The sequence below is a fragment of the Ostrea edulis genome, chromosome 5 (genome assembly GCF_947568905.1).
Source record: "Ostrea edulis chromosome 5, xbOstEdul1.1, whole genome shotgun sequence".
Taxonomy (NCBI): Eukaryota; Metazoa; Mollusca; class Bivalvia; order Ostreida; family Ostreidae; genus Ostrea; species Ostrea edulis.
Genome location: NC_079168.1, coordinates 49274456 through 49289181, shown reverse-complemented (window position 1 = coordinate 49289181; position 14726 = coordinate 49274456). Strand labels below are relative to the sequence as shown.

The following is a 14726-nucleotide window of genomic DNA, read 5'->3' as shown; positions in this document are numbered from 1 at the left end:
TATAGTACATTACATTGCAGATAAATCATTACTACAGATATAGGGATGGCAATCAGTTACAGAATTACTAACCGGTTAACTGCAACATGTTCCAACCGGTTAACTGTGTGTGCACATGTTTTCCTAACATTCATTTGCTTCAAATACTATTAAACTTTATTTCACCAGAACATGTCATGTGGATTTATTTTGATATTCAGAAACAAGAACACAAATAAATCATTCAAATTGACCGAGATATTGAATACATACAGCTAATAATTCACAGAGTTCATGTGACATTGTCACTATCATCTGCGCTGAATTTACAATCATTAGTTTAATTTGAATAGATCACTAACAATGACAATGTAAGGCCATTCAGAGATTTAAAAAAAAAAAGTCTGAAAATAAATCCTGATATTAAACATGCACATCGTACTTAATTTTCGTTGACTAACCGATTACAGAATTTGTAACTGATTACCATTGTTCTGACTTATTAATTGGCTATTTGATTCAAGATTGTCAACCCAGATACTATTTTATATTACTGAGTAAGTCATTACTATATTTAAATTCTTGTACGTCATAAGTCATCATATCTATACCTTGTCTGGATATATTTGATTCTAAAGCATTTTATGGTGTGTGTGTTTTTAGGTGACAATAAACCTATATGGATGCAAGCTGAAGAAAGAGAAGAAAATAAAGTAGGCAAACCCATTAGATACATTCATCCATTTATGATTTGTTTTACTGTATACACATCTATTTTGGCTGCAATTGTCTATGTATATGGTTGGGGCATATATTGTCTCTGTCTGTTGAGCCTGTTTTGTCATATCCATACACTTCATTGAAACCTCATACACAAGTATGTCATGGTGAGAGAATTTCAATAACGTTTCCAACCACATGTGAAGAAGGTGCCTTGTGGCATGCATTATACAAACAAGGCCAACCAAAGATGTCCGAGAGTTAAAGTAGTCGAGAATGAACTTACAAAGTCCAAGGATAAAAACAAATAGTTTATTGCATAATTTATTATGTATCACTATTATAGATACATTAACTTATTAATTTGGAAGCAAAAAAATTGATTTTCAGTATGTATGTACCTTTAAAAAGCAATTCATTATATAAATGCATCTTCATTCTCTTTGGTTGAGACAGTGGAACCCTCAGTGATTGGGAAGGCCAAAATGGCCTATGGAACTATGGCCCCACGGTTCAAGTTTTCAATGGGTCATTTTCAGATTTAATGGGCCATCAACATATTTTGAATGACCATTTTCAATAAATAGCAAATGTGCAGTGGAACATTATTCCATTTGTTTTAATTGAAACTCTGAACCATGACCACGATCTTTTACAAGGCTCTTGAAAATGTTTCTACTTTGTTTCAATGTCCCCTTCTCAACAGTATCTGCCATTGCTTTTCTCGGCATCAGTATTTGAAGATGGTCTCTCGTTTTTTTCTTTATTTGTTTCTTTTCACTTTCTGTCGATTCTATATCTGTCCTTGGACTTCCGAAGCTTAAACGCTAAAGTATAAGCATGAGAAGACGTGATGAGATGTGATGTAAGAGGAAATAGTTTATTGGTTATCTATTTTGATTTGTATTGCTTCAACCAATGAGATTCGGTGTATCAGAATACATAGGAATTAAAAATGAAAGTACAAAAAATAAGTAAGTCGTACTCAATTCATTCTAGAGAAAAAAAAACGTAAGTTACAATCGATAATGAATGCTCACTTTGGCACATGGATTAGATAATTTAATGCGCCAATTTTTTACCTGAATGGGACTATGGCGCAGGGCGCATTGCCTTCCCAATCACTGAACCCTACTCAGGGCATTTACATCAAGTGGACATATTTCTTGCTTACCACTGTTTTTAGCTCACCTGAAATTGGTCAAATAAGCTTTTCTGATCAACTATTGTTCGTCATCCATCTGTGTCTGTCCAACTGTAAACTTTACACATTTTTTACTTCTCTAAAACCATTAGGCCATTTTCAACCAAACTTGCCATAAAGCATCCTTGGATAAAGAGAATTCAAAATTGCACATATGAAAGGTCACACCTTTTTCATAGGGAAGCAAATTTAGAAATAGTGAACTTTAAAAAAATTTCTCAGGAACCACTGGACCAGAAGAGACAAACTTATGAGAAAACTTTCTCATAATGAGTTAAGATTTAAAATTGTTCAAATCATGTCCCCTTGGGATAGGGTTGGGCCACAATAGGAGAGAGATAAAATTCTTCACCAGAACAGCAAGGCCACATTGGTATTATTGATATTAAAGCATCTTAATATTGTGTGGATTCAAGATTCTTTAAAAGTCATGACCCTGTGGTGCTAGGATGGGGCCATGGTATGGGTTTAGATTTTTTTGCTGGAATAGATAGGGTAAAAAAAATCTTTATGAATATTCTGATGAAGAACAGCAGAACCAGGGTGACTCAGGTGTGTGTTGTGGTCCATGTACTGTAAAAGCAATGCTGTAGTTCAGATATACCATGGCATTAATTGCTTTCATTGACAGAAGGGAGACAAAACAACAAATTCTGTATGGAGCTAAAATCAAATTGTGTTTAAAATTTGCATCAAATTATGTTTAATAATTGTGAAAATTACTCTAAGTAAAATGAAAACCTTTTTACAGAATTGTTTTTCATTAAGATAATGGAATTAAGGCCACCTGTTTTTAACATACTAAAATTCAGAAAGATGAATGTACATGATCTCTGACTTTTGTGACAGCAGCATTTTACATGACTTAAGCAATATTTTTCCTGTTGTATAGGGGAAAAGTAAGGAAGGGTCTCCTCTGCCTGAGTATGGGGGCTGGCATAAAGCTGCTAAGGTGGACAGGTACGGTGTCAAATCGATTTTGAGTGGTTTTCACATTGTAGCAGGGTGATTCAGAATTTTAATAACTGGATTTTGATTTTGAAATCAATAAATTTCTTGAAAAGATGAATTTTTTTATTTAACTTTGGTAGAGAAAACAGGATGGTTTCTATGAATAGGTATGATGCACCTTGTTAAAGTCTGAACTATAAAATATGTTATTTTCGTTTATCAATGAACAGTCCAACAGTTACTACAACACTGAAGAATTTGGGAGCTTTGTACAGAAGGCAGGGAAAGTATGAAGCAGCAGAAATGCTAGAGGAATGTGCAATGCGATCCAAAAAGAGTGTGAGTTGACTTTCACTTTTTTTTCACCCTTTATATAATCCTAGTATATAGTTGCTGCACAAGAGGAGTTATTTGGAATTACAGGTTTGTGGTAAAATTCTATGTTGTGATGATTTTCCCAACATATCTGCATGGAAATTACCTGATATATCTACATGTACACATCCTATTATGCAATAACATCTTAAGTCTTTTTGCAATTTGCATAAGTTGGTTATTAACCTGAGAGTAAGTTGTAGATGCTGTCACCCCATATTCTTACAAGGCAAGGCTAACATATAGTCCTCCAGTGTTGATTTGACTTTACTTAATTTACATTATTTAAAAAACATTTTTGAGCTGCTAGATGCAGTATTGTAATAAGTGACTTATCATTATTTTTAATGTTTTTTGAATTCATATAATATACTGTCTTTTATGTAATGAGAAATTTTGGGCATTTCTTAGGTAATAGTCAACTGTGGCTTTGAAATAGTTGTGAAAAAAAGACTGGATGAATGTCTTAGAATAATCTTGGAAAATCTCTATACTCATTTTAAGTAGTCATTTGTTTTGTTAAATGCTTCAGCATTTTCACACTGATTTTTGTACAGTTGGTCATGCAAAAGTTGCGATTGTAATTGCATTCGCAAAAGTATCAAATTAGGCATAAGAGAAGGGGAATGGTCTCAGGGATGCTGTCTCGGTCAGGGGCTTGATCTGATTTTGGTTTTCTGCTAGGCCCTGGATGTGGTCAAACAGACCCAGGTCTTGGGTGCTGACTATTCTAAAGACCACTTACCCCCCAACAATCAGGGGCGGCGACGATCGGGCAGTAAAGATCGGGGGTTCAGGAACTCCATGGAAAATGTGTCGTATAATGGTGACACGGAAGATGTAAGTATTTAGGGCTAGAGGGGCCCTAGAAGGGGGTGAGTAAAGCACAGGTGTCACAAAAAGTGTTCCAAATAATCAGAGTTTGCCCTTTGTAAATCTAAACTAATCTGGTATAATCCTTGCATCATATTAGAATTAGATACAAATCTAACATGAACACACTCTCATCTCTTAGAAGTAGTGTTTAAACTGGAAGAAGCTGTTCATTACAAAAGTCAGACAGAGTTTGGCACATAGAATATTGGGGATCTGTAGATTTTAGTAAATTTATATCTTATAGCTATATACTCAGCATAAAATTGAGTTTTAGACACTGCTTATTTGTTTCCTATGATATTCCATGAAAGTCACCAAATGAACCATTATAGAGTAGAGATAAGTCTTGTCAATGTACTGTAATTTGTATACAAGAAAACTCTGTACTGTATTACAACCAATACATTTATATCTAGGGAAAACCATTACTGTTCAATGCTGAAATAAACCTCAGAAACAAAAAAGTTGTTGGGATCTAGCATGTCATCTTCCACCTATACTATAGGCAGTGTCTGATTTTCAATGGACTTCTTCTTAATACATAAAACTAAAATCATGCATACTTTGCTCATGAATTTGTAATCTTGTATTTGCATATTGATGTATGGTTCATAGAAAATTTATAAAACAGGTTTTCTTTGATTAATTGGAACATTTTAAAAGAGAGGGATAAAAATCCATTCATTGATAGTGCACTGCTAACATCTATCATAAACATTCAAACCTTCCCTGCTCTAGCACTGATAATGATGCCATGATTTTTCATCAACATTTTCATTGCATGCATGTTGTCTCTGTAATACTGGAGAAAATCTAATGTAGTGTAGATTCATAGAAATGTAGAAAAATTAAGTGTGGGTATGAACCATTACTGTAGTAGATTTTGAATTTGAAACTCGTGAAAAGATGCTAAAAAGATCACTTATGACTAGAATTAATTCACTTTGCATGGTTTTGACTGTAATCCTGCTTTTTGGGAGAGGGGTTGGTGTCAATGAATGGAGTTCATAACCTCTCTTATGTTGTACTGTGCTTTACATGTGCAAAAAAGAGAATTTAACCCTCAGTTTCAGATTAACCCTGAAATAGCACCTTAGAATGAAAACTAAACCAGAAGAATGTCAAAGATATTTGTGACTGTAAAAGATTATAAGCACATAAATAGAAATTCAGTCTACTCTGTGAAAACATAGGAAAATCTCAGGAGTAATGTCTGAACAAAGAGAATTTTGGCTGTATACATGAAATGCTATGAAAACTGAGGTATGTGTTAGGCATTAACCCCCTCATCTGTAAATCACTAAGGGTAAATTAAAGAGGAGTGGGTCCTTCACCAAACTGCGAGCTTCCATACGACGGTCCAGTGCTAAATTGGTGCAGAAACTGAAAGGAAAGGCCCCAGGGGAAGAAACGGGCAGGTAAGCCATCATTTTGTTCAGTGGTCTTCAGAAAACCAATTTTTATGTTTTTCCTCCTTTTTAGTTTTTTTTAGATGATATTGTGAAATGGCCCTTGAAAATATATAAGACAAATTGCTTAGCCTTGCCTTGTGCTGGTAGTGGGGCGCTTCTGATTCGTTGTTTTTTGTTTCTTGCCCAGCATTTGGAGTTTATCAGGTTACCTGGATACTCCCATTCCCCGTTACTGGGACGAATCTAGCGGCCCCACCTACTCTAGATCTGGGTTTGTGTTTTCATCTCCTGCCACAATAACTCTTTACTACTGCTTTAGACACTCAGCTTCTATATCAAATCCCTAACCCCATCTCTTATATGAATAATATTATTGTAACATTACAATCTGGATATTGCTAGAGTTTTGTAATGTGGTACACAGGTAATATTAATAGATTTATACTAAACTATGCCACACTCTTTAGTCCCTTTTTTTGCCCACTCCATGGCAGCAGTAAACTATCAGCTAGAAGTCTTTCTTGCAGCTTTGTTTTAACATTTACTTTTCAGCTTAATGACAAAATAGTTGTCACTTGCTTCAAAGAATGATCAAGGGGTTGATAGCATACAGTTTGTGCTAGAGGTTTGATTCATAGTTATTTCAGAATGAGACAAAGTTTCCTTATTTTAATAAATCATTCTTCTCCTGAAAAATAAAAATTCATATCAACAGAGTGTGGTACAGAATGCCAGCATTTGGTGATGGATATTTTGTGTTGGCCAATTTAGAACGTTAAAATCATGTATACTGGTATATACATGTAGATAAAATTTGTACAGTGGTGGTATACCTATCAAAATAGAAACAGGATGGATTTTTTTTTTTTTTTTGTTATGAGATAATCCTAGTATTTAACTTTTATATCTTCAGAATGAATTATATATGATCTATATATGTGTACATGTATTGAAAATTGGGTAGCATGATTCAGTTTCAAGGTTTTCAGGTATACTAATATGTTTCTCTCTGTTTCAGCTCTCTGGTTCAGGGTGACATTTATTTATTGATATTTACATCATGTACATGTAAATATTTTGTGTTATAAGACTTGAATATTTACATGTTTTCTCTGATTTCCAGTATGAAAAGGGCAAGCTCTATGTCAGTTCTCAACACAAGCAGTAATCAACCAGAAAAATTAAGCGTAAGTTACCATGCATACTTTCTCATTATGCTGCAAGATAAATTTTTACTAATGGTCCTGGTACCAGTTTTAGAGAATATTCAGTGTGATAATTGACCGGGGGGGGGGGGGGGGGGGGATGCTTAAGAAATAAATTTCATTTTTGAATATACATGGCGTATGAACTGTGATGCTTCATGCCAGCATATTTCATGAAGTGCATTTAATAGATGTACTATATTTATTTGTATTCATATTCACTGTTTTACAACTGCAACACTCAAAACCTAGGCCCCGCTATGTATACTCCTTTAAACATCACTCTTGGTAACTTGAAGTAAAGTTTGTTTTTATTAGCTGTCTGTCAGGTGTTTCCTAATTGAGGACATGATGTCCTTGCAAGTTTTTGGCTTCTGTGGTGAATGCACATCGGATGTTGATGTATGTGAACTTCATCCTGTGTACTGCAATTTACGTTACATTGATCATAATTGATTGTAATCCACAATTGAACCGAAGTTAAAATGCTAGATGATAATTTTGAGACCTTTCACAAAATTGTGAGAGAACAATTACATCTTATGATCATATTGATTTTATTTAATGAAGTAGGTGTAAACATGTGTGAACATGTAATTAATTTTCCTCAAATTACTTTTCAATACGTGCACTTTTGGTAAAAGTCGTTTTAAAACCAGTATCACGAAAGCTGCATAATGATTCAGATTCTACTTCATTTTCTAAACAATGTACACCTAAAAAAGATTGTTTCTTTCTTTTTTCAAATTAGGGGCGAGATCGAAAATTCCAATTTCTGACAAAGAACTGAATTCACATAATTGTCACCAAGTCACACACACACAACTAAATATGATGAATGTTCAAACTAATCAATTGACAGTAAAAACATACAAGTTTAGACCACACTCGGTATACCTTTTCTACTGCTCCCCCTAAATATGATGAATGTGTTGAAACTAATCGATTAACAAATAAAAACATACGAATTTAAAGAGCACTCTGTATACCTTTTCTACTGTTTATTCTTAAATGAAAGTGTTTATTAAAACTTTAAAATGTTCATTTAAATGCAATATTATTATGTGGTGGATTTTTTCTTTTTCCATGTAAGTGTAATTAATATTGGGATGACAAAAACTTGCAGGTGTTTTTACCCTCCCCCTTATTATTTGAATTAAGATTTTTATCTCACATCAATCTTTCGATCTTGCCTCTTTCAAATGAATTTTAATGTGAATATTTCACAAAAAAACACAACTGCAATATCGAGATGCATGCCACATATGGCAAAATAAAATCTGATGGTCAGCATTTACCACTGAATGAACGTTTATACATGTATACACATTGTAACATGGGAAATATAGCAAATGAATTTTATTATATATGTGATTGTAGTGTACTTTCCCACATACAAAAGAACTGTGTTAACAAACACTATTTTGTAACACCAAATGTACATTGAAAAATTTCTGATCTAAATGTCAAAACAAGGTCTTTTAAAATCACTGAAAAACCTATGCATGTTTTTTATACAGATATATGTTTTATCCTGTCCTCTATGAATTTTATGAACTTGTATAAATTGTGTATCTCTGACCAGAAATGTATGTATATTATTTATTGTCCTCATGTACCATATGTTATAAATGGTTTTGAGAGAATGAATTAACTTTAACTTGGTTTCTGGACTCTTGAATTCTTGATCTCTCTCAAACAAAATCCTTGGACCTAGAGTATTTGAGTCTCCTGTTTATTTCTTAAAATTGAATGCCGGTTTTTAGTAGTTGCAAATGAAAAGTATAATCTAAATATTTATTCTACATTGTAAAAATCACAGAATTACAAATGATTATTACCTCATATTCATATTTTTACTATGAATGGGTTTGGGAGATGCTGTCAGATATTAAAGATGAACATAAATGATGATGAGATATTTTGTTGATGACTGCACAACACAAATTCAATACTGAATACAATAAAGTTGCAAAAACTGAAGTAGGAATGATTTTAAATCCGATGGACAATCGAAATGATTTTAGAAGTTGTGAAAGATGCATTTAGAGTGATGTGTTGGTAGAACAAAACAACCAATGAAAACAATGTTTTCAGAATATTAGAAAAAATCACTTTGTTCTTCTTTATAGGAAAGCCGACGGTCATATGGGGATCTAAGCCGACAGGGTAGGACAGCCAGTTCTGACCAGTTAATCAACAGACCGTTCTGATGCTGGCTTGCTGTGCAATCATTTGGGCTGATATCATCACCATTCCTTACATTTGTGATAGGGTTCTGAGCAAGCCCCACCTCTCCATTTCATGTCTTCATCACCCCCTGGGGCTGTGTACTTATTTTTATCATCCTTGTGTGTGATTCTGGAGAATTTGTGGCTTAGTCACAGTGTACATTGCTTCATTCAAATATTGTAAAGATGAAACAATATTCTGTGTCAGAATATAATGTCAGACATGAACTTTTTTCGCTAGGGATAAGTTATTGTTATAGCATGTTATTTATTATGAAAATTTCTTTTTTTTTAAGACTGCATCACTGTAAAAGTTCATCAGAATTTGGTGTTCATGTTATATATATATTCAGCCTCTTAAATGTTGAAAACCAATGGACAGCTCTTGAAATTACATGTATATAATTATCATTGTTGTTGCTGTTTTTATGCATGTAGTTGGGTATTTCATTTCTTGTACAGTAACTAAGCCTGGTTACAAAATATTGTGTAAGGGGATTTTCTCCTTCATTTAAACTTTAGAGAAACATTGATTTGCTTTCTAGAACCTTATAAATTGTACAATGCACAGAGATCTTCATTATGAACAGATTGAGAAAGGTGGCTGGTGTAGTTTCTGCCCAAGGCTAGATTGCTTTTATTTGCTTATATTCTGGAAAAGATTTAAGAAAATGTTATCTTCATGTGGAAGGGATTGTTTCTACTGGGTTTTCTGTGAGTTAGAATGTCACACCTATAATGAGGGGCACAGGGCTAATTGGTCAAGCTTGGACATGTTATCATGAGTTATTCCATCTGTGCTCCTCAAAGTATACTCCCTTGCCTATATTAGTTTATCAAATATATTTATGTTGTATTTTGTATTCATGTAATCCACAATATGTTAAGACTTGTATTAATGTCAACTGAAAAGTTCTGATCTTGCGAGATACAACTCACAAGTTTTGGTTTTTTTGGGGGGTTTTTTTTTTCTGTTTCAAAAATTTTTTGTAGTTCTGAGAAATCCACTTGTTGGTTAAAAGATATTTTACTTTGCCAAATAGGTTGTGTTCAGACATTTCTTCTGTGCCCTAAGTAGCATTTTGTATCATATTTTTGAATACTCAATTAAACGATCTCCATGACTTAACTTTGGCTCTGATACACATAAATTTCAAGTTTTTAGAATTGTTATTTACCCTTCACGGTTGGTTTTATTTATCTGCCACTTTTTGCAGAGTTTCTTGCAAGAATTCTTAATATGTCCAAATATGGCGAGGGAAGATGTGTCATATGTATTTTGGTGAACAAAAATTATTGGAGTGGTAAAGTGGTATGCATGTTTTAGGAAGGTTCCTGGTGATCTCAGGTTATGAACTTTGTGCACTGCTTGCCTTTAGGGAACCAGGTTAAAGTTATCATTTTATTATCATGTGTTCTGAGACTTTTATTTTCATTAATATTTTTGAAGTGCTGTATGATATGTTGAATGACATGTGGTAGTTTTGCTTATGTGATAATTATTTGAACAAAATTGTTTGAAGATGTATTTTGTTATGTTGATAGGTAGATGTATTAGTTTTGTGAGACAGGATAATTGGGAAGTTGCAGTGCTCAGGACTTTGGTTATATCATATATCAAGTGCTTGCCTTTTTTGACACATAGAATTTGTATGAACACGCCATGCTTTTTTTTTCCGTTATTGCAATCAACATTGAAGTAAAATCGCTGCACTTGAATTTCTACTTGTCCAAATTTATTGAAATTGAATGATGGCGTGTGGTCTGATGATGAAGTTGTCACAGAGAAAGTTGCAATTCCATTATGATAGTGTGAAGGATTCATGAGTGCCCCAGGTGTTACGTTTTTATTTATGAAACACATTCCTGTTTTGTCATTGGTGTGTAGAATACTGGGAGACTATCAATGTTAGTAAAGAATGAAGTTGTGTTGGTGTTAAACATGATATTACGAGTTGAAAGCGTAGATATTAATGGTTTAAAGAAAACCATTTGTAGTTGCAGAATAAAACTTCACAAAGTAATACTTCTTGATCCGACTTAAAAACATATGGAGCATTTGTGCAAGATTGGTTAAAATATCAATTTGATGCAGTACCTATAAATATATATAGGTTGCTATAAAACAGTAATAAAAGTACATGTAATACCAGGTCATTTAGCCATGCCTAATGGAGTGCTAGAGCCTCCTGTTGTGATATAATTTTTTTGGTTGCAAGAATGCGTGTATATTGTTGCTGTACTTTGTTGCCACTGTACTGATTATAAGGCTAATGTATGCAATATAATATTTGTACAATAAATTAATGAAATCTGATTTCTCTGTGTCATGGCACTTCATAGAAATTTAACTTATTAAACATGAAAAATTAAAAATGTTTTGTCATGCATACATGTTCATGAATTGTCGTTTTTTAGCTCGCCTAAGATTAAAGCTCAAGTGGGCATTTTTGATCGCCTTTTGTCTGTCCTGCTGTCTGTCTGTAAATTTTCATGTTTTCTAGAACCACTGGGCCAACTTTCAAATCAAACTTGGCACAAATCATCCTTGGGTAAAGCATGGTGGCAAATCACGTGACTATGGCATAATCTATTTACCCACAAAGTTGGCCACGAAAGTCAACACAAGGGAAAATTAAAACGAGTAAATAACACCTTTATCAATAAGGAAATGTCACATCACATATCAACATCTTAAGGGTTTTCCTGGGAACAAATCTATTCTGAAATGGTAGTAAGAAACAGAAAACATTGACACAGTTTTTTGTTTTCAGTCAAAATCTGACCACCGAAAACGGTCGATGTTATGATATAGGTTATGTGACAAGTCGTTATTGATAAAGGTGTTGCTTATTCATTTAAATTTTCCCTTGTGTTGACTTTCATTGTCATTTTTTGGGGTAATAGATCATGCTAAAGTCACGTGATTCGCCACTGCGTAAAGGAGATTCAAGTTTGTTTAAATAAAGGGCCATGCTTTCTTTAATGGGGAGATAAACGAGAAAGGGCGAAAATAGGCTGGAATCATCTAAAAATCTTCACGAGAACTACTGAGCCAGAAAAGTTTACATTTGCATGTACATGAAAGCTTCCTGGCATAGTACAGATTCACATTTGTTCATATAACGCCTCCCCCAGGGGTGAGTAGGGCCACAATAGGGACCAAAGTTTTGCATGGGGAGATATCTGCTCTAGAACCATTGGTCTTGAAAAGTTTAAGTACTTGAAAGCTTCCTGACAGAGTAGTTTCAAGTTTGTCCAAATCATGACCCCCGGGGGTATAGTGGGGGATCAACGTTTTGTTTCCAGATAAATAGGGAAAATATTTTAGAATCTTCGACAAAGCATCACTAGGTAGTACAGATTCTATCAAATCATGGCCTCTGAAGTAGAATAAGGCCACTATAGGAGATGATCAGATCAAAGTTGGAATATATCGTCAATCTGTTCCTTTCTTATTTACGTGCAGGTGTACAGACATTGTCCACACTATTGGGCCACTTCCATATAGCTGGCTAGCAGCACGCATGGCAGATCTCCATTTTTCTCGATCATGAGGGTTGGCAGTAGAGAGCTTCCACTCTGCGATCTCTCTCCATCAGCTCTCTCAAAAATATTGATTCCACGCCTTCCAGTTAACTTGTAGGTTGAGTGCGCACTTGATTGTTCTGCTGGATCTGACTACGTGGCTGTACCAGCGGAGTCTTCTCTCCCTTAGAATGGGGTGCTCCAGCTATTCATTTGACCGCACAGTGGCCATATCTTCTGGCTTGATGTTGCAGAATTGTCTGATCATGGCACTGTTATTGCGCTGTAGGCGATGGCGGTTTGGCTTGGTCAGTGCCCAGGTCTCACTGGCATGGAGCATAGTGCTCCGCACACAAGTGCCATATACACCCGACCACTGATTTTGTACGACAGGTGATGTGATTTGAGAACAAGTAGCAGCTCCTTGAACTTCTTCCAAACAGTCTTACATATAGTGGTTGCAAGGTTTGGTCACAACCACTTCAGCTGCGGAAAGCATGTCTCCTAGGTAGCAGAAGGAACGTACAACCTCCAAGTTTGACATCACTGTGGTTTGCCGTCAAGAGGGCCAGTCGTTCTCTGGCATCTTAAGCACCTAAAGTCAGGGTCCTCAAACAGGTACTTGAGCCCACTGCATTTCTTGTGAAACCGGTGTTTGCAGCCATTGCAGAAAATACTGCTGCTGCCTACACCTGTTCGAAAGACAGCACCTGGGAAGTTGCCTGAGTCATGAAGTTGGTCAAGACCCGTACCGCAGATCATGAACTTGGTTTTGCATGCATTCACTCTCGGTCCTTTCCTTTCCATAGCTTCTTTCCAAGTCAGGAGCCTCTTGACACATTCATCCAATGAGTCATTAATGATAACCAGGGTATACAGATCCTCCCAGGAAACACCGGCGCGGATTTCGCATGAAAGAACCTCGAGCACGACGATGAAGAGCAGAAGGCTGAGTACTGACCCCTGATGGACTCTGACCTTCACTGCAAATTCCTCACTGTAGCCGTTACCAACGCAGACACAGCTTCGAGCATTGGTATACATCCCTTGCACCAGGCACACAATCCACTCTTCCACACGAAGTGCCCACCAGATCGCATTCCAAGGAACACGATCAAGTGCATTCTCAAGGTCGACAAACGCCATATAGGGCCGTTTGTTTACTGTAGGGTATTTTTCTTGCATTTGCCGAACGACGAATATTGCGTCAGTTGTACCTCTGCTGGAGACGAAGCCAAACTGGAAACCATTGTATTACGATAGTTCTGAAGGGCGTTTTAAACGCCTTTTTACATCGCGTTATCACGCCTTTCATTCGCGTTATTACGCCTTTCTTTCGCGTTAAAGTTATATCAGCTCTAAATCTGAAAAGGACAAGGGGCATAGACACAATTTGAGCTGAAAATTTTCAATTATTTTTCCATATTTATTGAAGTATTTCTAATGGTCAACCAAAATTTTAATATCAGTTGGTGAGTTATAATTGAGATACAGCGTAATGTAAACACAGCTCGTGTCATATTTTTGTTTACATTGCTTAATAGAAAATAGCATGTTTAAAACAAACTGAGATGTGCTAAACACTAAAAACTATCTAATTGTGTTCAGAATTAACTTGTAAATTGAAAAATCTGCTTTAAACGAACTTTTACTTGTATGTTTAACCTATGGAAACAAAAACATGACACGAGCCTTGTTTACATAACAAAGAATTGTGAGTTCTGTATCTCTCCTGTAATTCGACAAAAATTGTTGCTGACCATTAGAAATACCTTCTAAACATTAAAAGTGGAAAAAATAAAATTTGAAAACTTTCAGCTCAAATCATCTCCATGTCCCTTTAAGGGCCAAAATTTGTCCAACATCAAAACGCTCTATTTTACTGTTATTCTGATTAATTACGATTAGTGTCACCAATTTCAGCCATCTTTAGATTGATTTTCATACGTTCTCTGAATTTTGGGGCAAAATAATGAAAAACAAAACAACAACAAAAATCACAGATTTCTGGAAACAACGAATAACGTTTATATTGAACAAGGAATAACAAAACAAACAATTCTATATTTTAGAATTCATTATATAAGATTACACTGAATTTTTTTTATGACCAATAAACATGTTAAAATCCCTCATTTTGGAGGAAAATAACTAATTTTTACACACAAAAAATCAACGATTTCTGGAAACAATGAATAACTGTTATATCAAGCAAGAAATGACAAAACAAACAATTCCATATTTT

At 35.0% G+C, this 14726-nt stretch overlaps 2 protein-coding genes across 26 annotated transcripts in view; one reads left to right on the top strand and one right to left on the bottom strand.

The window, feature by feature from the left end:
- LOC125649252 (kinesin light chain-like) overlaps positions 1-11343 on the top strand; it is a 48600-nt gene extending 37257 nt beyond the window's left edge. For 18 of the 25 annotated variants that reach the window (XM_056164706.1, XM_056164707.1, XM_056164708.1 and 15 more), the window contains 8 exons: positions 643-692; positions 2796-2863; positions 3085-3193; positions 3914-4069; positions 5411-5523; positions 5705-5788; positions 6641-6704; positions 8855-11343. In XM_056164706.1, coding sequence (XP_056020681.1) covers positions 643-692; positions 2796-2863; positions 3085-3193; positions 3914-4069; positions 5411-5523; positions 5705-5788; positions 6641-6704; positions 8855-8935 — 725 coding nt within the window. In that variant the 3' untranslated portion in view covers positions 8936-11343. Of the gene's footprint in view, positions 1-642; positions 693-2795; positions 2864-3084; positions 3194-3913; positions 4070-5410; positions 5524-5704; positions 5789-6640; positions 6705-8854 lie in introns of those variants that run through there. The other 7 variants (XM_056164702.1, XM_056164701.1, XM_048876614.2 and 4 more) reach the window with 3 other exon arrangements.
- A 1681-nt stretch (positions 11344-13024) lies between these two features.
- On the bottom strand, positions 13025-13627 carry LOC125651135 (uncharacterized). Its single transcript, XM_048879725.2, has one exon. It carries the CDS (start codon positions 13625-13627, stop codon positions 13025-13027), a length of 603 nt encoding a protein of 200 aa, XP_048735682.2.
- Between the last annotated feature and the right edge of the window lie 1099 nt (positions 13628-14726).